General features: G+C 43.5%; 1 protein-coding gene across 3 annotated transcripts in view; it reads left to right on the plus strand.

Moving 5' to 3' along the window:
• The first annotated feature begins 470 nt into the window (after positions 1-470).
• CD38 (CD38 molecule) overlaps positions 471-25,278 on the plus strand; it is a 66,153-nt gene continuing 41,345 nt past the window's right edge. The window contains exon 1 of one of the 3 annotated variants that reach the window (XM_061420873.1): positions 471-848. In XM_061420873.1, the coding sequence (XP_061276857.1) occupies positions 637-848 (212 nt within the window). In that variant the 5' untranslated portion in view covers positions 471-636. The remainder of the gene's footprint in view (positions 849-25,278) is intronic. The other 2 variants (XM_061420871.1, XM_061420872.1) reach the window with 2 other exon arrangements.

A 25,278-nucleotide genomic window follows, 5' to 3' on the forward strand; every position in this document is an offset into this window, starting at 1 on the left:
GTAAGGCCTCTTCAGATAACCATTTTGCCTCTTTACATTTCTTTTTTTGGGGGATGGTCTTGATCACTGCCTCCTGTACAATGTCATGAACCTCAGTTCATAGTTCTTCAGGCACTCTGCCTATCAGATCTCATTCCTTGAATCTATTTGTCACTTTCACTGTATAATTGTAGGGGTCTTGACTTAGGTCATACCTGAATGGTTTAGTGGTTTTCCCTACTTTTTTCAAGTTAAGTCTGAATTTTGAAATGAGTTCATGATATGAGCCACAGTCAGCTCCGGGTCTTGTTTTTGCTGACTGTATAGAGCTTCTCCATCTTTGGCTGCAAAGAATATAATCCATCAGATCCAGTCCATTTTAGTTCGTTGATTCCTAAAATGTCAATATTCACTCTTGCCGTTTAGGAAGTGAACGGCTCTAGGCTTTTTAAGACCTTGAGATCCTTACTGGTCTAGCGATCGCCACTGAGGGACTTCGAAGGAGGGGGGAGGAGTAGGAAAGGAAGCGAGAGAAAAGGCGAGCGAGCGCTAAAGGGGAAGTGCAGTTTGAGAAACGGGCTAGCGCTCTCCTCCCCGGCCGCTCAGACTCCAGCGGCCGCTTCTACAAATTGGTCCGGGAGACCTTCATCGGACCCCATGGCCGACTGCTGCACGCCGAGAAAGAAGCTTTGCTGGTGCGTTCTTCTGTTCTTCCTGGTGGCGGGGATCACCGGGGGGGCGATCGGAATCTACAAGTGGCACTACTCCGGGCTCAACAGGTGGCACGGGGAAGGCAGCACCGCCGATTTTCAGAAAATCATCCAGGAGCGATGCGACACCTACACCCAGACGATCCGGCCGGGTTCCAGGTGAGTGGGAGTCTTAGGCGCCCTACGGGGCCCCACGCGCGGTGGGGACGGCACTCGGCGGGGCGCGCTGGGCACAGCTGGGCACAGCTGGACGCCGCGCGCCGCACAGCAGCCGTCTGGATTTGCTGGCAACAAGGCACCTACTGTCCCGAGTCAGCTGAGAGCCCGCCGGGCGGTGCCGAGTAGGCAGTGCAGGCGCGCGTTTGCGCGCGCCACTCGCAAGAGGTGCGGGCGGCCGGTGGTCTCAGGGAGCCCGCCGACAGCGCGCGGCTACTGGCGCGTCCGCTCGGCGGGTGGAAGTTGTCCGAGACGCCCTGGGCTTCCATTTGGGGCCGCAGCTCCCCTGGGCGCCCACCGCCCGGCGACTGGTTCGGAAAGTCAACGGGAGGCCGGTGAGTTGCGCGGGGTTTCTGTTCGCCATGTCTTGCCTCCCAAGTCCCCAGAGTGTTGCAGATGACACTGGATTAAATGGTTTGCGGAGCTTGGGGTCGGGGAGGACAGTGTCTGGGGGGCCGGATCACCGACATTCATTTCATTCATTAATATACCAGCCTCGAGATTCTTGTGCGCCCTGAAATAAATGTGACCAGAGCTCCCAGTAACGACAGAAAACAAAGTAACAGCAAGGTTAAAAATTAAGATTCTAACAGCCGCAAAAGTGCATCTGCTTTATGAATCTGTAGGGACCCTGGGAACACCCAGTCTATGGAGACTTTTGTGAAGGTTTCTCCGTCCCTATCCCAGCTAGCCACTAATCTCTCCCCAAAGTGAACAGATTTCCTGACTTCCATTACCAGGGCTTAGTTTCACCCGGAAAACTCAGTTTTGAAAGTGTACATGAAGTAGTTGGGAAGTGAAAAGGTGCTGGCTGGCTGGCTTGCTGCCTTTTCCAGGCTGCCAAGGGCGGGCAGGCTAGCCGCGATGTTCCCCTGTGTGATTCAAATCGGTTCTGCCTCCAAACACACTTGACCCCGGGCTGGGGAGAGAGGAAGTGGGCAGAGAGACTCCCCCCCTTCCTGCCCCCCAGCCTCCCTGCGGGTGCCCATGAGTTCAGGTTCTAGCGCAGCGACTGAAGTTTCTTATTTGCAAATTGTTCTAGTCCAAAGATTGCCATGGTGTCAAATGTTTTGCTTACAATTAGTTAATTGAGAGAAAATGTAGAAGTTGAGCCATTCCTTTAGATTTCAATTAACGTATCAATTAAATCAAGTGATGTGCTGTGCTTAGTCGCTCATTCATGTCCGACCTTTTGCAACCCCATGGACTGTAGCCCACCAGGCTCCCCTGTCCATGGGGATTCTCCAAATAAGAATACTGGAGTGGGTTGCCATGCCCTCCTCCAGAGGATCTTCCCAACCCAGGGATTGAACCCAGGTCTCCCACGTTGCAGGCAGATTCTTTACCATCTGAGCCATCAGGAAAGCCCATGAATACAGGAGGGGGTAACCTATCCCTTCTCCAGGGGATCTTTCCCACCCAAGAATCAAACGAGGGTCTCCTGCATTGCAGGCAGATTCTTTACCAGCTAAGCTACCCTGGAAGCTCAAATCAAGTGATATGCAATCTGAAATGGTAATGATAAAAGCGATCATTTTATTTTCACTTAATTTAATAGTCTTTAAATTGCTGTTGTTTGATCATCTTTGGGGCGTTCATATCCATATAGCAAGCAAGATGCCATAGAGACCAGATGGCTTTTTAGCGCTTGTCAGGACGCCTACTCAATGTTAAATACACACTCAGTATTCAAAACACACAATATCAAAAAGATACATCCGTTGGCGAATGTATATGTGTATATATATATACTTAAAATATTAATGGGGATATCTCCTGTTACTATTTTTTGAACATCTTTCGAGATATCTCACAATACACATACACTCACACTTTGCATAAACAGGTTAATAATTAATCTGGTACTTCCTGTGTGTCAGGCACTTAAAAAATGGCAAACCATTTAGCCCTTTCACAGCAATCTGAGGCATTACCAGTGCTATCTCCATGTTACATATAAGCAAACTGAACTGGAGAGTTTGAGCAAACTGCCCCAAATTTAGCTCCAGAAACCAAACTCTTAACACTCTGCTACCTATGTAGGTTCTGTAGGTAGAGGGACCATAATGCACTGACTGTGTCTGGAACTTTTTGGAAAGAAAGGGGATACTATTAATAATTATGCTGGGCTTAAACAGAACATACAGTCACTTTATCCTTGGGTAGTTTAAGAGCAGGAACTCTGCACACTGGGTTCAAATCCCAGCTCTGTCACAGCATAACTCTGGGCAAATTACTTTCTTTGAGCTTCAATGTTCTCAGCTGTGGAATGGAATGGCAGTACTTACCACATGGGGGGAATGATGAGAATAAGGAGGAAAGATCCTGAAGTATTCTAAACGTTCAACATGCTATTTTTGAGGGAAGTGCAATATCACAGGCATCTTTCAGTGATAATAAACATGGACCAAGGCCAACATCAGAACAGATGTTCCTTTGCCGTAATCAGCCTAAAGGTGACCTCTAAAAACCATTTGCTGCTGGTGCAGGACTTGCAGAGCTCATGGTCAGATCAACCCGTACATGAGTTCTCCTGGCCACACTGAGATGATCTTCACTGAAAAAGAACAGATTATTCCTAAATCAGAAGAGGAGGTTGCACGAAAGAAAAAGATATCCCAGAAGAAACAAAAACTTATGGCCTGGGAATAAATGCCGCCAAAAAAAAAAATCCAAATAAAAGTAAAAGCAGAAAACAAAAAAAGAGGTGCCTAAGATTACATTTATTTAAATCACAATCCACTAAATCGGTCCTCCAATGATGAAAAAGCTTTTCTACTGTAATTATCATTATTATTATTTTTTAATTTATAATTGGTCCTGGAGATCTCTCAGTGTCATTCACTACACAGGTTGTGCAGGTTAAGTCGCTTCAGTCATATCCGACTCTTTTGAGACCCCGTGGACTGTAGCCCGCCTGGCTCCTTCGTCCATGGGATTCTTCAGGCAAGAATAGTGGAGTGGATTGCCATGCCCTCCTCTAGGGGCTCTTAAGGACACAGGGATCAAACCCCCATCTCTTATGTCTCCTGCATTGGAAGGCAGGTTCTTTACTACTAGCACCATCTAACAGCTAACAGTATTCTGTAGAGTGGATGTAAATATTTCCTGTGTGTGTGTGTGTGTGTGTGTGTTAGTCACTCAGTTGTGTCTGACTTTGTGACCCCATGGACTATAGCCTGCCAGGCTCCACTGTCCATGGGATTTTCCAGGGAAGAATACTGGAGTGGGTTGCCATTTCCTTCTCCAGGGGATCTTCCCAATCAAGGAATCAAACCTAGGTCTCCTGCATTGCAGGCAGATTCTTTACTCTCTGAGCCACTGGGGAAACCACCCTTCTGTAGGATGGATGTGGATATTTCCTACTGATAGAAAATTAGTTTCCAGTGCTCATTCAATAAATATTTGTTGAGCATCTTCTATGTTTCAGAAAGTGATCTAGTTCTGACAATACAGGATTGAAGGATAAAGTGCCCACTCTCATGAACCTACCATGCTGGTTGGGGAGAAACATGCTGCAATGAATATTTTTGTCAAATATATAATTTTTGTTTTATATATATATATATATAGTTGTTATATGTATATGTAGCTACCCAGGTGTCTCAGTGATAAAGAATCTATCTGCAATGCAGGAGACACAGGAGACAAAGGTTCGATCCCTGGGTCAGAAAGATCTCTGCGAGGAGAAAATGGCAACCCAATATGTACCTGGAGCATCACAAGAACAGAGGAACCTGGGGCTCTACAGTCCATAGGGTTGTAAAAAGTTGAACACAACTTAGAGACTAAACAACAACATATATTTGTGTACGTATGGGAGTGTTTCTATAGGATAGATTTCTACTGGGCCAAAGGGAGAATTAGGCATATTTTAAAATTTGATAAATATTTCTGAATTCTCTCCAAAGTAACTGTATCATTGTATACCCCCATCACCATCCATCAGAGGTCATACTTCCCCACAATCTTGTCATTGCTAACTAGAACAACAATAGCAACTAGAAAAACAATGGCAACTAATTGTTCCCTGACTGTTGATGATTCTCAGCATATTGTGTATGGTTATTGGCCGTTTATATTTTTTCCTGTGAGTTTCCTATTCAGATCCTTGTTAATTTCTACTGAGTTGCTTGTTTATTTCTTTCTGTGAGAATTCTCCATATAGTGTAGATTATATATGTGATGTTTTCTTTCTCTCTTCCTGTTGTTCTTGTAGCTCTTCTACCTTCTGTTCCCCCAGAGACTTTAACTTCAAGGTCATGGTTCTTTGATTAATAACTTCCTCCTTCTATGTTGTCGAAAGTCTAGCAGGCTATTTCCCTGGTAGTCATACCCTCTTCTCCCTGATGAAAGCTGAGACCATTTCTGCGATCCTCCTTTGCACCCATCTCTTGCCTAGACTGCTCTCTCCTGCCTTGGTCATTGATAGTGGGCCGAAGCAGCGATTTATGCCAACTGTTCACCTTGGGATTTCTACTCTGATCTAGCTCTTCCTACCCCTGCAGTACTTTATTCAAACTATGTCTAACATACAAAAATGTGATAAGTAATATCATGCAAAACAAAACCATCATAAAAATTATGAGTATAATAATTGCAGCTATGTAAAATTGAGTGTCGAGGAAGAAAGAATGTGGCAGTGCTAGGTAAAGGGACTTGTTAGCCACTGGTAATTATTACTGCCATCAGTAGGTTTATGGTAGGTCTCTTGCCTTACAACTCTTCAGTTTCAAATGATCTGTAATTGGTATCTTGCTTATCTATTACCATGTAACAAACCACCCCCAAACTTCGTGTCTTAAAACATAAGCCATTTTACTATTTTGCATGACTCTGAGGATTGATGGGGCTTAGCTAGGTGGTTCTTCTGTTCCTTGTGATGTTGGCTAGAGCTGAAGTCACTGGGGGGCTTAGCTAAGCTGGAGCACCCCAAACAGCTCAGACATCACTTCCATGAATGGCACAGCGGCGGGGTCAGCTGAAAGGCTGGTGTCGCCTGGGGTGCTGGACATGCTGAGTTTCTTCTTCTCCATGACGTCTCAGAGCCTCCCAGTCACACCTCTGACGTCTTGACCCTGTGAAGGTGTTTTATTGGCAGCGCCCTGGGCGTGATCATTGCCTTGAGGCCATTTCTTGCTTTGAAATTCTTTTACTAGGAAAGACTGGGAATGAAAAGCAGTTTTATTTCAAACCTAACAAATCTTGACTTGGAAATGCTTGCTCTTGAATCTGCTTAGAAATGAACAGTTCTCTTTTGGTTTATTTCTTTCTCCCTGAATCTTTCTCACAGACAGCTAGAAGAAATGAGTTGGCACTTCCAACATTCTGCCTGGAAATCTCCTTAGCCAAAACCCGAAGTTCACTAGGTCTGCTTCTATTAGCTCCATTATGGCAGGTGACAGGTCTTCAGAGCACAGATTTCATTTCCCCAGCCTCCAATAACAATTTCTGTCCTGTCTGTTCAGCCTTCACAAATAGTCTTCTTGAGGCCTTTCTATTAATAACTGTAGCTTGTCACCCAGTGCTAAATGCTAAAGCTATGTTGTAATCAGGAAGAGAGAAAGACAGAGATAGAGAGATAGTGACAGAGGGAGAGAAAGAGAGAAAGTGCTCATTTAACCTATTATTGACTGGAGACGTGGCAACGTGCTTTTAAGAGTGATACAGTTAACATCACCGTGCAAAGTTGTTAGAGCTAAAAATTGACCCAGGGTTCATCATATACCCTGTGTTTGTTATCATTCACATTTTGCTCCATTAAGCTTTTGTTCCAACCTTATGTATGTCATAAGCAAGTGTATTACCATAAAATTTTTAAAAAAGACACATCATGAAATTTTAAGTGAAGAGGCATTTTTTGGTGAATTTTATGCAGATACTTTCTCTGATTGTCCAAGCAACATAAATACTAGGATCTCAGAAGATGATAGTTCTTCAGAATATACTTCTGATTCAGACGATGTGACTATTAGGCCAACAAAAGAGAATAAAATCCTTCGTGATTCAGTATTCACTTACATAACAAATCGCTGGCCATAGGCATTAGTTTCTGCAAAAATCCTCCAGTCAATAATGTTTGAGGAATTGGCTCACGTGATTTGGTGTCTGACAAGGCAAAATCTTCAGGGTGGGCAGACAGGCTAGAGATCCAGGGAAGAGTTGATGCTGCAGCTCTAATCTGAAGGCCTCTGCTGGCAGAATTCCCTTTTCCCTGGGGGAAGTCAGTCTTTTTCTTAAGGCTTTCAGCTCACTGAATGAGGCCCACCTAGACCGTGGATGGTCACCTGCTTTACTCAGAGTGCATCCATTTAAATGCAACACACATCCAGATGCATCTGACTCAATCTCTGGGTACCATGGGCTAGCCAAGCTGACACAGAAAAGGAACCATCGTACACATGTTGGACTACAAGGAGGTCCAAACAGTCCATCCTAAAGGAAATCAGTCCTGAATATTCATTGGAAGGACTGATGTTGAAGCTGAAACTCCAATACTTTGGCCACCTCATGCGAAGAGCTGACTCATTTGAAAAGATCCTGATGCTGGGAAAGATTGAAGGAAGGTAGGAGAAGGGGATGACAGAGGGTGAGGTGGTTGGATGGCATTACCGACTCAATGGACATGGGTTTGGGTGGACTCTGGGAGTTGGTGATGGACAGGGAGGCCTGGCGTGCTGCAGTTCATGGGGTCGCAAAGAGTCGGACAGACTGAGCGACTGAACTGAACTGAACTGAACGTGTGTTCTAGGTTTCCGTCAGGCCATGCCTCGCTTCCAGGTGCGCTTTCTGTTTTGGTTATCTTTTGCTGCATCAAAAATTACTCTAACACATAGGGGCTTAAAGCCTCAGCCATTTGCTATCTTTCCCAATTGAGTGGCTTGTCTGGGATCAGCTGGATGGCCTGCTTCACACGGTGCCAGCTAGGGCTGTAGTCAGGAGCGACTGACTTGGCCGGAACGTCCAAAACGTGGCGCTTACAAGATGGCGCCATGGCACATGGTGTCAGCTGGGGTGGTGGCCTCGCTTTCTCTCTCTATTCTTCTCAGGGCCCCTCTTCACCTCGTGGTGTCACCATACGATCTTTTTGTGGTGTGGCTGGAGTTCTTCCAAGTTCCCAAACTTTCAGAAGAGCCCTTCCTAAAGCTTTAGACCTGTAACCAGCACAGCATCACTTCTACATTGGTTAGGTCACCCCTTCAACCCAGATTTGGGAGGCAGAGAAACAACACCGCCCACTCCATGCGAGGAGCGACAGAGGTATTGTGGGCAGCTGCACCCTTTCTGTATCTTTATGTTAGCTTTTAAATGTTCGTTTCATTATCATCTTCTTTGTTCTTCTGTTACATCTCTTTCTACTTTATTGCTTTTTTTAAAAAAAAAACTAGATTTTAAAATGTTAAAAATCTAGCAGATGCTTCATGAAATATACGGTCATTTAGGCTAGAGACATTCTGTTGAGGGATATATCTCGAGGATCTGAAAGAGTGCCTGTTATATAATAAGCAAAAGTATTTAGCTGGATTAAATGAGTGACGTACAAGCTATCAGGGGCTACTCAGGTGGCTCAGTGGCGAAGAATCTGCCTGGAATGCAGAAGACATGGGTTGGATCCTGGTCCGGGAAGATTCCCCTGGGGAAGAAAATAGCACCCTTTCCAGTATTCCTGCCTGGGAAATCCCATGGACAGAGGAGCCTGGTGGGCTACAGTCCATGGGGTTGCAAAAGAGTCAGACATGACTTATTGGCTAAATAACAACAATATACAAGCCAGTATATTACAAATAATAGAAATGAACAAAATCGTAATAAATGACTTTTTTTGTCCCTGTCCCGAGACAAGCTAGGGTCCTGGCTGGAGGCTTGTTTGCTTGCTCATGCTGTCGTGTCCAACTTTTTGCAACCCTGTGGACTGTAGCCCACCAGGTTCCTCCGTCCATGGGATTCTTCAGGCAAGAACTGGAGTGGGTTGCCATTTCCTTCTCCAGTGCAGGAAAGTGAAAGTGAAGTCGCTCAGTTGTGTCCAAGTCTTCGGGACCGCATGGACTGCAGCCCACCAGGCTCCTCTGCCCATGGGATTTTCCGGGCAAGGGCACTGGAGTGGGGTACCATTCCCCTTGGATGGAGAGGGGCTGTTTAATTCATCTCTGCATTCCCTGTGCTCCAGCACGTCCTTCATCCCTTTATAGAGTCTTAGTTCGTGCTTGCTGAATTGAACCTGCTTAAGTCCACACTGTGCTTGTTGATACAGAAGCAATGAGAGCCTTCATCAGAGAAGATTCTTCTTTGATCTTTTCCCAGCTGCTAATGATCCCTTCTGTGACCGCATCCACTGTCTTTTCTGATACCTTTATCTCTAGTTCATCATTTGTTTTGGCTTCTCTTTCCTTTTCAAAATTTCCAATAAGATTTCTCAGGGCCAGCGCTTCATTTTTACTTCCCCATGCCTCCCATTTTAATGACTTTAGCATTTCTTTAACTTCCACTTCCCATAAAATGTATGACAAAAAATTGTACCCAATAGCAGATTCATACAAACTCTTAGTCAAGGCTTTCATGTATGTGTGTGTATAGCTGGGGCGAGACGTGGAGGATTCAGGGAGGAAGAAAACATGGGTCCTGCTCTCTGGGTCCTACAAGGCAGGTTTAGGACGACTGGCCTGGAAACAGTAACGCAAGACAGTGCGATGTACAGCAGCTAAGAGGATTGTACCCAGACGAGAGGGGCCCTGAGCAGGGAGGGGCCGCTTCTCTGCTATTAGCCATTTGCTGGATTCTCCAGGGCCATGTGGGATGTACTCAGGTACCCATCAAACGAGAAAATATCAGTACATGAATTGCCATGTACCAAGGGTCACAGCAGCACCACCGAGATTCAGCAAACTGAACCCACCTGGAGCGGCTGAATCGGGAAGGGCTTGATGAAAGAGGTCATGCATGAAGTCTTCCTTTAGTGGTAGGGTTTCCACAAAAGGCTGTTCCCAAGAGTGTGTATCAACCCTGTTGAACAAAGTCTGGGAGATAGATAAGATGCTACTGCTTGCGGCAGATTGGCCAATCCGTGGACCAAAACTCTTTGATGGCTGTGGGCCCTCGGGAGGATCTTGCTGGTTAGAGGGTCATGTTGGCCCGTGTACAACCTGAACTTTCTCAGCACACGAGACTGTGAGAGGGTGACCGTCCTTGCATGGGCCAGAATGGCAGTGTGGTTTCCCTTTGCAGTGATGGAATGGCCACCTGCTCATTGTCCCTCTTCCCTCTTCAGGTCCAGTTGGACCCTGAACTTCATCAGCGCACCGCAGGGCCTTGGGTTCACCCATGTGCTCTCTGTGATTATCAGGTTTCCTTCACGCCTGTCTTTCCTTCTGGGCTTCTGAGGCCGGGACCAGTGGCCAGAGAGTCTCAGGTGAACCCTACTGAATGTGGAAAGTGGAACAAGGATCCGAGCTGCTGCTATGGTTACGAGGAGGGAAGTCAGACCCTGCAGCTGAGTTATCTGTGGAAGGAAGGGTGGAGTGGAGTACATATGCAAATAAGCTGAGTATGGGGCCTGTGGGGCTTGGGGTGCTCCCAGCATATCTGGGGAAAGGTAGCTGGGGGTGGGTAGAATCTTCTAGAAGGAGGGGTTAATTGGATGCTCTGGGAGCCCATTATATGGCTGAGTGAGAGAGGACAGGAACAGAGGAGAGAGAGAAGGAGAGAGGTCACTTCCAGGCTCTTTGGCCTCAGGCTTTGCTTCTGTTGTTCTTAGAAAGGTTGGTGCTGTTTGCATCTGCCTGCCGCCCAAGCTCCCGCCCTGGTATTGTTATTAATAACCCAAGGAAGTGGCCATGAAAAAGGAAACCTTTATTCAGTACCACAGTGAGCGCTCACGGCCTCTCTGCTTCCTCCTTTCCTCTTTGGAGGGAAAAACCCTTGGAAAACAGCCCAAAAGCCTGTTTAGAAATTTCGATGGGATAAAGGTTGGGAATCCATGTGTATGGGTTGTCTGCGTGCACTAGGAGCTTTATCTCGGGTGTTCTTTCTCAACTTATCAGCATCCTGTCGAGGAAGTCTCAGGACACACATTATAGGGATGGAGCCAAGACAGTTATTACAATCAAGTGATTTCTGACAGTTAGAGCTTGCAAGGTAACTTGTGGGGTCCTCGTACAAATAAAGATGACTTGCTCATTGTTCAAAAAGCAGGAGGAAGATTTCCTTTTATTCTGTGGTCTTGAGCTTCCTAGGTGGCACTAGTGGTGAGAACTTCCCGTCGATGCAGGAGACATAAGAGACATGGATTCCATCCTGGATGGGGAAGATCCCCTGGAGGAGGGCACGGCGACCCACTCCAGTATTCTTGCCTGGAGAATTCCATGGACAGAGGAGCCTGGCAGGGTGCAGTCCATGGAGTTGCACAGAGTCAGACATGGTGGTTTATCATTATTATTTTATGTGATTTTTCTGGCTGCGCTGGAAAGTGTAGCTTGGTTGCTACACTTGGGCTTTCTCTAGCTGCGGCCAGAGGAGGCTCCTCTCTAGTTGTGGTGCCAGGGCTTCTCGTTGCAGTGGCTCCTCCTGTCAGGGACCATGAGCTCCAGAGTGCTGGCTCAGGAATTGTGGAAAATGAGTTTAGTTGCCCCCAGCGTGTCGGATCTTCCCAGACCAAGGATGGAAGTCATTTCTTCTGCATTGGCAGGCAGATTCTTAACCACTAGACCACCAGGGAAGCCCTGCCAGGTGGTCTTTGCCTGCTCTTGGAAGTCGGGTTGTTACCGAGTCCAAGCTCACCGTGATGAATCCAAGATGAGGCCCTGCAATCAGGACTTTTATCTGGGAGGCAGCTGACCAAGAAGATGGCAGGCTAGCTCCTCAAAAGAACCATATTGTGGGGACTGGAAGCCAGGTTCTTTAATGGATCAGAGATGCAGGGAGGTGAAGAAACTAAATAAAAAGACTATTAGTCCTTACAAATGTCCCCCACAATGGCAAGTCTCAGGCAGGGAGATGTGTTAGTTTCACTTCCTTGCAGACCTTCACAGGTGGGTGGCTCAGCTCATCTCCCTGAGGCCGGCCATTGTGCATGCAGATAATAACAAAATGGGCAAGATGCGGGTTCCAGTCACAGAAACAGATCCAGCAGAAATTCAAAATTAACCTTTCCTGGTTGCAGGGTCCCCTTGAGCATAGGGGTTACTGGCAGGGAGAGTTCAGACCCTCACAGGTGCTGGACTGCTCCCCACAACTTGGTACACAGGGAAGGGGCGCCTGACTCCACTGGACACTCCTGCTGGTGGGCAGAGCGAGGAAGGGTCCTCACAGGCAAGATCCTGCCCCAGGGAGGTGGAGAAGCAGCGGATGGGGAACAATATGTGAGCCAAGGCTTCAAGGCCCTGGCGCCCCTTCCAGTGTCCTATCGGGCTTCTCTTGTAGAAACACGAAAGCAAAGGTAAAGTTTTTAAAAGTTTCCAGACAGTGACTTCAGAGCATTAAACTCTAAGTGCAGTCTTTCTGAGCCCCGGGCTCTCTGTGACTGTATCAGTGCATGAAGACAGTCTTGAAGTTAGTCCACGGCAGAGTGGGGATCGAAACTCATCTCTTTCTACCCTTGGAATCATCAGGCCCATTCAAACGAAGAGGAAACAGAGACAGAGAGAGCTTTTCCCATGGTCGGAGCTGGCTAAATGGTAGAACTGCTTTTGAACTGACTGCGTTTCCATTCAATGGTTTCCAAAAGAGGCTGTTCTAAGCAAGTCTGAGGCCAGAGGCAACCCGTTCCCAGTGTGTTAGCATTTCTGCTGTCTCTAGACGAAGGTGTTCTCCTCTGTCATCTCAAGGTGAGTCATTAAGCTGCTGGGTGAGGTCACAGGTCTCCATTTAGTGAGGCAAGGTCCTAATGTTTGTGCTTTGGGACATACTGCAAATTTCTGCAGGAAAGGCAGCAGAGTGCCACGCCTGCGCTAGTTATCAGCCGTAGGCTTTGTGGTTTATTTCACGTCTTGAACCATCACCTCTTGGAACTGGGTCAAGAAGGATGTGGTTCACACCAAGCACACTAATCCTGGGTACCTGGAAGCCACTGCCGACTGATCACAGCACGTTAGGGCGAGCCTGGGTTCAACCTCAGCCTGCCCTGTAGATAGATAGCAGTTGGTTAGAATAGTCCGGAGAGATGACGTCTATTTGTGATTCTGCAGCAGAATCACGTTGCTTATAGGTAGATAAGTATAAAATATTATTTATTTCACCTGGGGATATTCTTCCCCTTCACTTTCAGATATGGACTTTCAGATATGGATGCTTAAGTGCACTAGTGAGTAACAAATGAGAGCGGTCCTGGAGTAGGGGCAGCTGGAGGGGACACAGGATAAAGGGCCTAAAGTTGTGCAGTTAAGACAAATCTGATGGGAGGGACCGTAGGTGACCAGATGTCCTCTACCAGTTGAAAAAGAATCTTGAGTGAATGGACCAGATGTGTGTTGTATAGCTCAGCAAGGCAGAATCAGAGCCTCAAGAGGCAAAAAAAAAAAAAAAAAAAAAAAAGCCAAGAATATCTGCCAAGATTTGCACAGCTCATCACAACCTTTTTGTTGAGCATTTTTTTGTTGTTATTGTTGTTGTAGTTGCTGCTACCACATGGCATGAGGGATCTTAGTTCCCCAAGCAGGAATTGAACCTGTGCCCCCTGTAGTAGAAGCCCACGAGTCTTAACCACTGGACCACCTTGGAAGTCCCACAACTTATTTGAACTGAATAATTTATTTGAATTCATTTGTCAAAGCAGGAGTTTCAAAATGCTTAGAGTATGACTTTTATAACGTACAGAATCAACACATGTCAAAGATTTATTTATTCATTTATGAGGGATTCTGCAAAATGATAAAGTCCACTCAGAGAACACTGGGAAGCACTGGATCACTTATAAGTATTTTAAAGGGAATATTAGAATAGATTGGCAGGTTAGATATAAACTGATCAATGTTCTGCAAGGCAATAAGAAGCCATAACCTTTGGGAATATCTTTTCTATCAGACAGAAATTATTTGCAACTCTAACGGACAAGATCTATAAGTTACCATCAAACTTCATAAGATTTGAGAGTCAGTAGAAAGGACAAAGACACAACCTGCTAGATAATTAACTCATTCTGGAGTAAACGTGTCAAGAAAGAGGAAAGTGAGAAAGCTGGTTCAAAACTCAACATTAATAAATTAAGATCATGGTATCTGGTCCCATCACTTCATGGCAAATAGAAGGGAAAAAAGTAAAAGCAGTGGCAGATTTTATTTTCTTGGGCTCCAAAATCACTGCAGATGGTGACTGCAGCCATGAAATTAAAAGACGCTTGCTCTTTGGAAGGAAAGCTATGACAAACCTAGACAGCCTATTAAAAAGCAAAGACATTACTTTGCCAACAAAGGTCCGTATAGTCAAAGCTGTGGTTTTTCCAGTAGTCATGTACGAATGTGAGATTTGGTCCATTAAGAAGGCTGAGTACTGAAGAAATGATGCTTTCAAATTGTGATGCCAAAGAAGACTCTTCAGAGTCTCTTGGACTGCAAGAGATCAAACCAGTCAATCCTAAAGGATATCAACCCTGAATATTCATTGGAAGGACTGATGCTGAAGCTCCAACACTTTGGCCACCTGATGCAAAAAGCCAGTTAATTGGAAAAGACCCTGATGCTGGGAAGGATTGAGGGCAGGGGGAGAAGGGAGAGGCAGAGGATGAGATGGTCGGATAGCATCACCAATGTAATGGATGTGAATTTGAGCAAACTCTGGGAGATGGTGGAAGACAGATGAGCCTGGCTCCAGAGGGTTGCAAAAAATTGGATATGACTTAGCAACTGAATAACAACAAGCTTGTTGAACAGTGACCCCAAAGGACAATGAAAGGATGTGTGCCCACCTTTTGGCTTTATTTCCAAATTGTGTCTACTTTTTGTAACACAGTTATTCAGTAAGTTTTTATTGAGATTCTGTTATGTCTCATAAACTCTGCTAGGTCCTGGGGATATAGCAGTGAACAAAACAGACTAAATTCTTGCTCAGATGCAGTAGATATTGTAGTGGGAGGTGGGGCACAGACTAGAAAGCAAAAAATATGTCATGGGACGGGTGGTGACAAGTGCTGGAAGGAGTGCTTAGAGTTTTAAGTACGGTAATAAAATAAGGAAGGCTTCGGTGAAAGATGACAGGTTTGTAAAGACCTGAAGAAAGAGGGACAGCAAAAACTAGAAATGTCTGCAGAAGAGCATTCTAGGCAAAAGAAAGGATATGTGCAAAGGCACTGAGGCAGCAAGGACATGCATAGGATCAGAACTTTTTGTTACAGAAATCTTTAAACATTTATAAAACTAGAGAAAATAATAATCGACCCCCTTTTGACCATTCAGTTCAGTTCAGTTCAGTCACTCAGTCGTGTCCGACTCTTTGCAACCCCATGAATTGCAGCACACCAGGCCTCCCTGTCCATCACCATCTCCTGGAGTTCACCCAAACTCATGTCCATTGAGTCAGTGATGCCATCCAGCCATCTCTTCCTCTGTCGTCCCCTTCTCCTCCTGCCCCCAATCCCTCCCAGCATCAGGGTCTTTTCCAATGAGTCAGCTCTTCGCATGAGGTGGCCAAAGTATTGGAGTTTCAGCTTCACCATCAGTCCTTCCAATGAACACCCAGGACTGATCTCCTTCAGAATGGACTGGTTGGATCTCCTTGCAGTCCAAGGAACTCTCAAGAGTCTTCTCCAACACCACAGTTCAGAAGCATCAATTCTTCGGTGCTCAGCTTTCTTCACAGTCCAACTCCCACATCCATACATAACCACAGCAAAAACCATAGCCTTGACTAGATGGACCTTTGTTGGCAAAGTAATGTCTCTGCTTTTGAATATGCTGTCTAGGTTGTTCATAACTTTCCTTCAAAGGAGTAAGCGTCTTTTAATTTCATGGCTGCAACCACCCATTACTCAACCTCAAAAATTATCAACATTCTGCTATTCTTCTTTAATCTGTCTTCTCAAATTTTTTTTTTTCCCTAAAGCAGAGGTCCTCAACCTCTGGGATCTAATGCCTGATAATCTGAAGTGGAGCTGATGTAATAATAAAAGACAAAGTGCACAATAAATGTAATTCACTCAAATCATCCTGAAACCACCCCACTTCCACCTGTCCATGGAAAAATTGTCTTCCATGAAACCCATCCCGAGTGCTAAAAAGTTCGGGGACTGCAGCCCTAAAACACTTTCTTTAAAGCAAATTCCAGACTTCACATTACTGTGTCTGTAAATACTTCAGTCTGAATCTTGAATGAAAAATAACATTAAAAAAATTCAAACCAATGTAATACCATACTCTCATGTAACAAAATAAAGAGCATTTTTTCAGTGTTATGCAATATCCAACTTGCATTCAGTTTTCTATGATTTTCTTAAAAATCATGTAGTTTATGATTGATTTGTTCAAGTAAGGATTCACTCATTACATTCAGCTATCTGAAGTATCCTCTAAGTATCTTCAAGAATGGATTATTAGTATCCTTTAATTCATAATCATTTTTAAGAGCCTGTTACTGTGTTGAAGAGATTCGGTGATTTGTCTTGTAGAATTTCCTACCTGCTGGATTTGGCTCCTGGTTTCATTTTATGTTTTCCTCTAGTTCCTGTGGGCTTCCCTAGTGGCTCAGATGGTAAAGCATCTGCCTGAAATGCAGGAGACCCTGATTCAATCCCTGGGTCAGGAAGATCCCCTGGAGAAGGAAATGGCACCCACTCCATTATTCTTGCCCGGAAAATTCCATGGACTGAAAAGCCTGGTAGGCTACAGTCCATGAGGTCACAAAGCGTTGGACACAACTGAGCAACTTCACTTTTCACTAATCCCTGTGGTGAGTGGGCTCAGTCACTTAGCTGTTTCCAGCTCTTTGTGACCCCATGGACTGTAATCAGGCTCCTCCACCCATGGGATTTTCCAGGCAAGAATACTGGAGTGGGTTGCCATGCCCTCCTCTAGGGGATCTTCTGGACTCAGGGATTGAACCCACGCCTCTTACATCTCCTGTCCCTGTATGACCTGCAGACAGAGTGCTAGATTAGAGTCAGATTACATTTGGGAGTGGTCAGGAATGCTTCATAGAGGGAGCTGTAGAATTCCTTGGGCATCATCTCAGGAGACACATAATGTCACGCTGTCTCTCATTTAGGGGCGTTAACAAGATTGGCCATTAACCGCCTAATTCATTCATTATAAAGTTCCACAACAACTTTTCATTGAATTAGTTTAGCAGCATTTGATGAGTGTTGCCAAGATTGATTATTTCCATAGGAGCTGTAAATGGATGTTTCCTTTTGAGAGAGTCAGTTCCTAGGCAGGTTGATAGGGAGTCTAGGGGTCCCCAAAGAGAGAGGGGTCTGGAATTCTCAAGGAGGAAAAAAGGACAAACTTTTTTTCTTTCTCCACATTCCTTAGGATTATATACCAATAATGTATCCTGCCTAAGGACAGTCTTTGGATTCAACCTTCTGTTATTTTAAAATGTTAATTATGGGAGTATACCTGGTCTTTACAAGGATGTATCTTGCCTGAGGACAGTGTTATCTTAAAATGTAAATTATGGGAGTAGGTTGGAGGAGGTCTTTACAACCTCCAGACATTCTTTGGATTATATAACCTCATTATTAACACTAGCAAGCGGGTACTCTTTCTGCCCCCTTCTGATGCCTATGTCAGAAGCTTTCTCTATCTCCTTTATACTTTAATAAAACTTTACTACACAAAAGCTCTGAGCGATCAAGCCTCGTCTCTGGCCCCGGATTGAATTCTTCTCCTCCGGGGGCCAAGAATCCCGGTGTATTCACGTGATTCAACAACAACCTTTCACTTTCCTTGCTGTCAAAATGCTTTTACTTAGATCCATAGAAAATGTCCTATTTACTGTTCATCAGTTTCTCAACCTTAAAAAACTTAGCAAGTACAAACTAAACAGAAGAGTCTACAATGATGAATGTAATTTGAACAACAAAAACTAGAAATGGACAGAAAAGAAGATGAAAATTATAAATTTGAAAATACAATGTAATTTTTTGAAATTAAAAAATCTTAGGCTAGATATTATGTATACAATCACCAAGTAGCATTAAAAAATAAAAACATGTGCATTTAATAGTGATGAGTAAAATGGATATTATCCAATTGTAAAATTTCTTCTGCACTTATTCTGATTCTTACAAACAGAAGGCTATCTTTCACCAACCATTTGGTTGTCCTGAAATAGAGTCCATGAAAGAAAAACAGGATAGATGTTTGTTTCTTTACCTTTTAAAAAAAATCAATTTATGGAATAACAAATTGGTTAATGCTCTATCAACTTCTAGAGGTGACCTTTGAGTTTTTTAAAGTATCATTTTGAACTCATGATTTCTTATATGTTTAATGAGTATCATGACAGAAAGTGAAGAAGAACTAAAGAGCCTCATGATGAAAGTGAAAGAGGAGAGTGAAAAATTTGGCTTAAAGCTCAACATTCAGAAAACTAAGATCATGGCATCTGGTCCCATCACTTCATGGCAAATAGATGGGGAAACAGTGAAAACAGTGGCTGACTTTATTTTCCTGGGCTCCAAAATCACTGCAGATGGTGATTGCAGCCATGAAATTAAAAGATGCTTACTCCTTGGAAGGAAAGTTGTGACCAACCTAGACAGCATATTAAAAAGCAGAGACATTACTTTGCCAACAAAGGTCCGTCTAGTCAAGGCTATGGTTTTTCCAGTGGTCATGTATGGATGTGAGAGTTGGACTGTAAAGAAAGCTGAGTGCCGAAGAATTGATGCTTTTGAACTGTGGTGTTGGAGAAGACTCTTGAGAGTCCCTTGGACTGCAAGGAGATCCAATCAGTCCATCCTAAAGGAGATCAGTCCTGGGTGTTCATTGGAAGGACTGATGGTGAAGCTGAAACTCCAATACTTTGGCCACCTTATGCGAAGAGCTGACTCATTGGAAAAGACCCTGATGCTGGGAAAGATTGAAGGTGGGAGGAGAAGGGGACAACAGAGGATGAGATGGTTGGATGGCATCACCAACTCAATGGACATGGGTTTGGGTGGACTCTGGGAGTTGGTGATGGACAGGGAGGCCTGGTGTGCTGTGGTTCATAGGGTGGCAAAGAGTTGGACACGACTGAGCGACTGAACTGAACTGAATTGAATGAGTATCAGTTACTTAGATCACTATTCAAACTACATCAGAGTGCTAATTGCCACTGGATAATCATTAACTACTTGGCCTTTTTAATAGATGATTCTAGAAAATATATCCTTTTCAAGAAAGAGAAGTTAAGAGCTCATACTGATTATTCCAATGTAAAGGATGCAAGGTTTTTAATCTAATATTTTTAAATTTATGTTTATATCTTTCTCTGATACTAAAAATCTTGGTTCCTAATAGCATTAACATAATCATGTATTTTCTTTCATATGTATATAAGAAATAATTAAATAATTATATGTGTATTATTATTGTTATTAGCAAAATGTGTAAATATCTTCATGATTCTTTTGGTCCTTAGGATACAGGATGCATCCCACTAGTGATGAATAGTGATGTATAGAATGATGAATAGTGGGGTACAAGTGTCTGACACAGTACTAAAGGGATTCCTCTGGTTGCTGGGTTGAGAATAGATGGTAGGAAGAGTCATGGAAGCCATGGAGAAGTTCATGTAGTTGTTGAGGTGAGAAGTGATTGCGGAGTTGGTCTTGATGGATGGGGGTAAGAAGGGGATATATTCTGAAAACAGATTTCGTGTGATTTGCCATGGACTTGAATATAGGATATTAGAAAAAAAGAATAAAAAAAAACCTCTGAGGTTTGTGGGCTGAGTTACCAGAAAAATGCATTTCCCTGTATTAACAAGGGAAAGACTCAGGTGAAGCAAGTTGGGCCAGGAACCACCAGCTTGGTTCTGTACGTATTAGCTTTGCATTGTCCGTTGTCACTGAAGTGCAGACATTGAAAGGATGCTGCTTGCTATGAATGAGGGTACTGGGGAGAGGTCTGGGCTGAAGATATGAATGTGAAAGTCAACTGTGCATAGAAATTCAAGCTGATGTTTCATGTGGAGGAAGTGTCACTGGTCTTCTTCAAGTAATTCTGACTGGCTAAACAAGATGAAAACTGAAAATTGACCAGTGGATCAATGACTTGACAAGATGGGTTTTAGAGGAGTGGTCATGGTGAAAGCCTGTCATACTGGACTGAAGAATAAGAAGGGAAAAGAGGAATTGGAAACTGTAACTAGACAGCTCTCCCTAGGAGTCTTGCCGGAAAGGAGAGCAGAAGTGACATGGTGCTTGGATGGATAAGGGGGGGATCCAAGATGGGAGAAATTGGGGCTAGTTTGAGAGACAGCTTCTTTGAATTGGACGGAGAAATTGTCCAGGTAAAGAATGCATCTGAATTTCTACAGTTTTCTAAGGTCTTTGACAACTGACCTACTGATATCAAACTCAGCAACATTTTTAAAGTGACTCATCTTGGTCATTTTTACCCAAAACTTCAACTTAGTTTTCACAGGAAAAAAGTTTTTCTTTTTTCATGCATCCAATTTATTTGCGAACAATTTAATGAAAGGGTATAATTAAAGCCAAAAGAATAGGCATACACCTACTTAAGAATAGGTAAATAAAGAACCAAATGAGTAAAAATGGAAGCTCTTGGGTATCCTAGGAAGTAGCCTAGTAATTGTGTAGAAAGCAAGCAACTTGTATAGAAGGAGTGAAAAATGCTGGTGGGTAACGCACAGACTCAGTTAAATATGGGTCAGTTAAGAGTTTCTTTTTTCATTTTTGCAATGAATGATTTTAGAAATGGTCAGGCATTGCATTTTTTTTTTTTCTGCCATTAAAGATCTTTTTCTTGCCTCAGTTCAGAAAACTATCAGAACAAACTTTTCTTTAAATGAACTGTGGTGTAAAGATCTGCCTACAATGCTGGAGACCTGGGTTCGATCCCTGGGTCGGGAAGATTCCCTGGAGAAGGCAATGGCAACCCACTCCAGTACTCTTGCCTGGAAAACCCCAAGGACAGAGGAGCCTGGCGGGCTACAGTCCATGGGGTCACAAAGAGTCAGACACGACTGAGCGACTGTCACACACACACACACTCACGGTGTAAAGAACAGATGCAAGATGGTGAGACTGAAACATGAAACTCAGTGCTAGATAAAATCAAGAATTGCTTCCATGTGTGCGTGGAAGGGAACGAGTGATTATATTCACAAGTTTTTGTAGTTGATCTGAGTGGAGAGTAGTGACAGCTTATGGTGAACGATGATGGATTCGTGATCTCTGAAGAAGAAGATTTAGCTTTGGGACCAGGGACCAGGCTTGATCACTCAAGAGCTTTTGTGTAGCAGAGTTTTATTCAAGTTAAGAAAAGGCTCGGAGAAAGCTTCTGACATAGACATCAGAAGGGCGTGGAGAATGCCCCCCTTGCTGGTGTTTGCAAGGGAGTCGTATATTTTTTAATTAATTATTACAATAAATCAAAAGAATGTCTCAAGGTTGTAAAAATTTTACTAGACCCACTCCCATAATTTACATTTTAAGATAACAGGATTAGCCAGAAGGTTTTCAGGAAGGAGAAACTGTCCTCAAGCAGGATACATTGTTGTTATATAATCCTTAGGACAGAGTTTAAACTGAGTCGTTTGTTGTGTAATCATCAGTTCCAGGCTTAAAGAAAAAATGTTTTATGTGACTAAGACCAAGGAATGTAGAGGAAAAAAAGTTTGTTCTTTCCTCCTCCTTGAGAATTCCAGACTCTTATCTCCTCCTTGGGAACCCTGAACTTCTTATCAACCTGCCTAGGAATTGACTCTCTCAGTAGGAGATGATGGTTTGTTTGTTTGTTTTAATATCACCAGTAAATACCTGCTCTGAAACTGGGAGGGATCATGAGAAGGCTGTTTTTAAAGATAAAAGAGAACGTGAAACCTGAGGTCAGAAGCTTGAATAAGTGGTGCATGAGAATGACATTCGTTCTCCTTGCAGTGACTTTTCTTCTAATTTTAAAAATAAAACATGCCCTTTTTAGAACACTTGGAAAAAAAAATTTTTTTTAATGTAGAGAAGAATACAAAATCACTTAACCCCCAAGTGAAGTGAAGTGAAGTCGCTCAGTCGTGTTCGACTCTGTGACCCCATGGACTATAGCCTGCCAGGCTCCTCCATCCATAGAATTTTCCCAGGCAAGAATACTGGAGTGGGTTGCCATTTCCTTCTTCAGGGGATCGTCCCAACCCAGGGATTGAACCCAGGTCTCCTGCATTGTAGGCTTTACCGTCTGAGCCACCAGGGAAGCCCCAAAGTGGAATTCTAAATACTAGTGGGGCATACCAGAAAAATTAAGGAGATTCAGAAAAGGAAGCTGTATACCTGCTTAAATGGGTGGCTTCAGCTAAGTAGTTTTATAGATAAGATTCAAATTTCCCCCATAATATGACATTGAAAAAATTGCTAATCTACATTCTACCTGAATGCATTTATATAGCAGAAAGCTATCTACCTCTTGAGTCTCTGGATGTTTTGAAGCAGTTAGGAAAGCTTGATTTGAAGTGATGTTAACAATTCCGCCCATGCTTTTACTTAGCCATGATCCACACTCGCCTTGCCATGGTTAAGATGTTTCTTTTCTCTTATTGTGACTATCAAACAAAGATTATAAAGTGGTTTCTGTCTTTGGCACCCCACAGTTTAAACATTGTAAAATGCATAATAAAATTTCTTCCTTCATTATCTTGGTTTTTCGGAGTAAAAGTCTGTGTATGAATTAGCTTGTCTACAGCAGTAATAAAATCTCCTTGGGGATTCTTTAAGAGTAAAGAAAGATGGAAAACATGCAGTTTTGTATGGAAACTTGGAGAGATTTAAAACTACAGAGGAATGTGTGAGACTGAGATCAAAGGTAACTGTATTTGGGGGATCTGATTTCATGTTTAAGTACTTCTTGGTAAAAATTTTAAAAGGCTTGCATTTTTTTTTTCTTGTCTAGTATAACTTCTTTGTTCCCACTCATATTTCATTTTGTGCAGCTTTTTGGAGCTCCTTTCTGTCTGCTAAATTGGGTGCTGTTCCATTCATGAATTGTTGATCTTTAAAATAAAAAATAATTTTAAAGGTTCGGAAACCAAGATTATGAACGTATCCGTTTATGCTGAACGTTGTACGTTTTGCATTTGACAGGTCCAGTTTTCTTCATGCTTCTCTTTGTTCAATATTCCTTACTCCTCGGTTCATATATCCTCTCAGGTCTTTTCTTTTAAACACGTTAAATCATGATAATGTTAAACACACTGAAATATCTGTGGAACAAACATGCAGAATTAACTGACAATAAAACTTTTGTCATACTTCCTTCCGATCTTTCCCCCCTAGTTTTCAAAGAAACAACATGTTAGAGATAAAAATCAAAGTACATCTTCCCTCAGTTTTCTTCTTTCTCAGATGCAAGAAATACTTGATTCACCTATATCTTTCTAGAAATATCTTCTGAATATATGAGCGCATATGCATGTATTCTTTTTTTCTGCACACAGTCTTTCATCTGTGTCTCACTTTTTTTTCCACTTAATAGTGTATCTTGATTATCAATGTAGTTCTGTCTCATTCTATAATAGTGTTCCACTTTATAGATTTACCAAATTCTAGGAGAAGGCAATGGCACCCCACTCCAGTACTCTTGCCTGGAAAATCCCATGGATGGAAGAGCCTGGTAGGCTGCAGTCCATGGGGTCGCTAAGAGTCGGACACGACTGAGTGACTTCACTTTCACTTTTCACTTTCATGCATTGGAGAAGGAAATGGCAACCCACTTCAGTGTTCTTTCCTGGAGAATCCCAGGGACAGGGGAGCCTGGTGGGATGCCATCTCTGGGGTCGCACAGAGTCGGACACGACTGAAGCGACTTAGCAGCAGCAGCAGCAGCAGCAGACTTGTATTGATGGACATTTAGGTTGTTTTAAAACTTCCCTGGTGGCTCAGACGGTAAAGCGTCTGCCTCCAATGCGGGAGACCTGGGTTCAATTCCTGGGTCGGGAAGATCTCCTGGAGAAAGAAATGGCAACCCACTCCAGTATTTTTGCCTGAAAAATCTCATGGACGGAGGAGCCTGGTAGGCTATAGTCCATGGGGTCGCAAAGAGTCGGACACAGCTGAGCGACTTCACTTTAAACTTTTTAAACTTTTGCAATAGATTGCAAACTATGCTGCAATAAAATCCTTGGGTTTGTGAGACAGAATTCTAGAAGTCAAAATATTTACCACTCTACATTTTGAAAACATGGACACACTTCTCTTGATGAAGCAATCCTCTTCATGAGGCAGCAAAGCTTTATTTCCCCATATGCTAACTATGCAGGATGTTTTAAAAACTTTCTGATTTTTGTCAATCTGATAAGGGAAGATGATACTACATTTGAAATCTAGTTTGTATTTGTTCTGTGTTTTTGCCCTGTAGAATGAACTCTGCTTTTTTCCACTTACCAATATGTTTTGGTGATTTCAATTACATTATTTTAATGATTTATTCATGTTGCTATATGAACACTAGTTCATTCATTTTAACTGTTGCATAGTAGCCTAGTGAATGACTGTATCCTACATTTATGAATAGATTTCCTTTTTCTAAAGGTATACATTTAATATATTTATTTTAAAATTTTTTCTTTCTTTTTTAACTATCACAGAGTGTAATTGTACAGCATTGAGAAGTGTAGAACAAAATACAGTTATTGGAGGAGAGTTGCTCTACGGTGTTTTGTGTTGGTCTCTGCCCCAGATCAACATGAGTCAGCACAGGTACACACACGCCTTCCTCTGAGCCTGCCTCGGACTTCTCTTCCCATCCCGCCGCTCTAGGTGGTCGCAGAACACTGGGTTGAGCGCTCTGTTTTACACAGCAAATTCTCCCTTATTCTCAGTTTTCGCTGATCTAAACCATGCTGAAACACTCACGTCTACTTGTGCCTGTGTTTTTTCTCGGATGTTTAGCTAGAGACAGAGTTCCTAAGCCACAGAGTGCCGTTTCCCCCTTCCTGGGTGCATTAGCTTGCTAGAGCCACCCTAACAAACCGCCACAAACTGGGTGGCTTGAACAATGGGAATTTCTTGCCCCGCAGTTCTGGAGGCCAGAAGTCCGAAGTCAGAGTGTTAGAAGGCTTGGCTCTTTCCGAGGACCATGAGGAAGCCTCTGTTCCGGGCTTCTCTCCCGTTTCTAGACGCCTCAGGCATTCCTTGTCTAGCAGATGGCATTCTCCCTGTGTCTCCACATTTTCTTCCTTCTGTGTGTGTCTGTTTCTAGGTCCAAATTTTCCACCCTCTCTGAGGACCCTG

The sequence above is a fragment of the Bos javanicus genome, chromosome 6 (genome assembly GCF_032452875.1).
Source record: "Bos javanicus breed banteng chromosome 6, ARS-OSU_banteng_1.0, whole genome shotgun sequence".
Taxonomy (NCBI): Eukaryota; Metazoa; Chordata; class Mammalia; order Artiodactyla; family Bovidae; genus Bos; species Bos javanicus.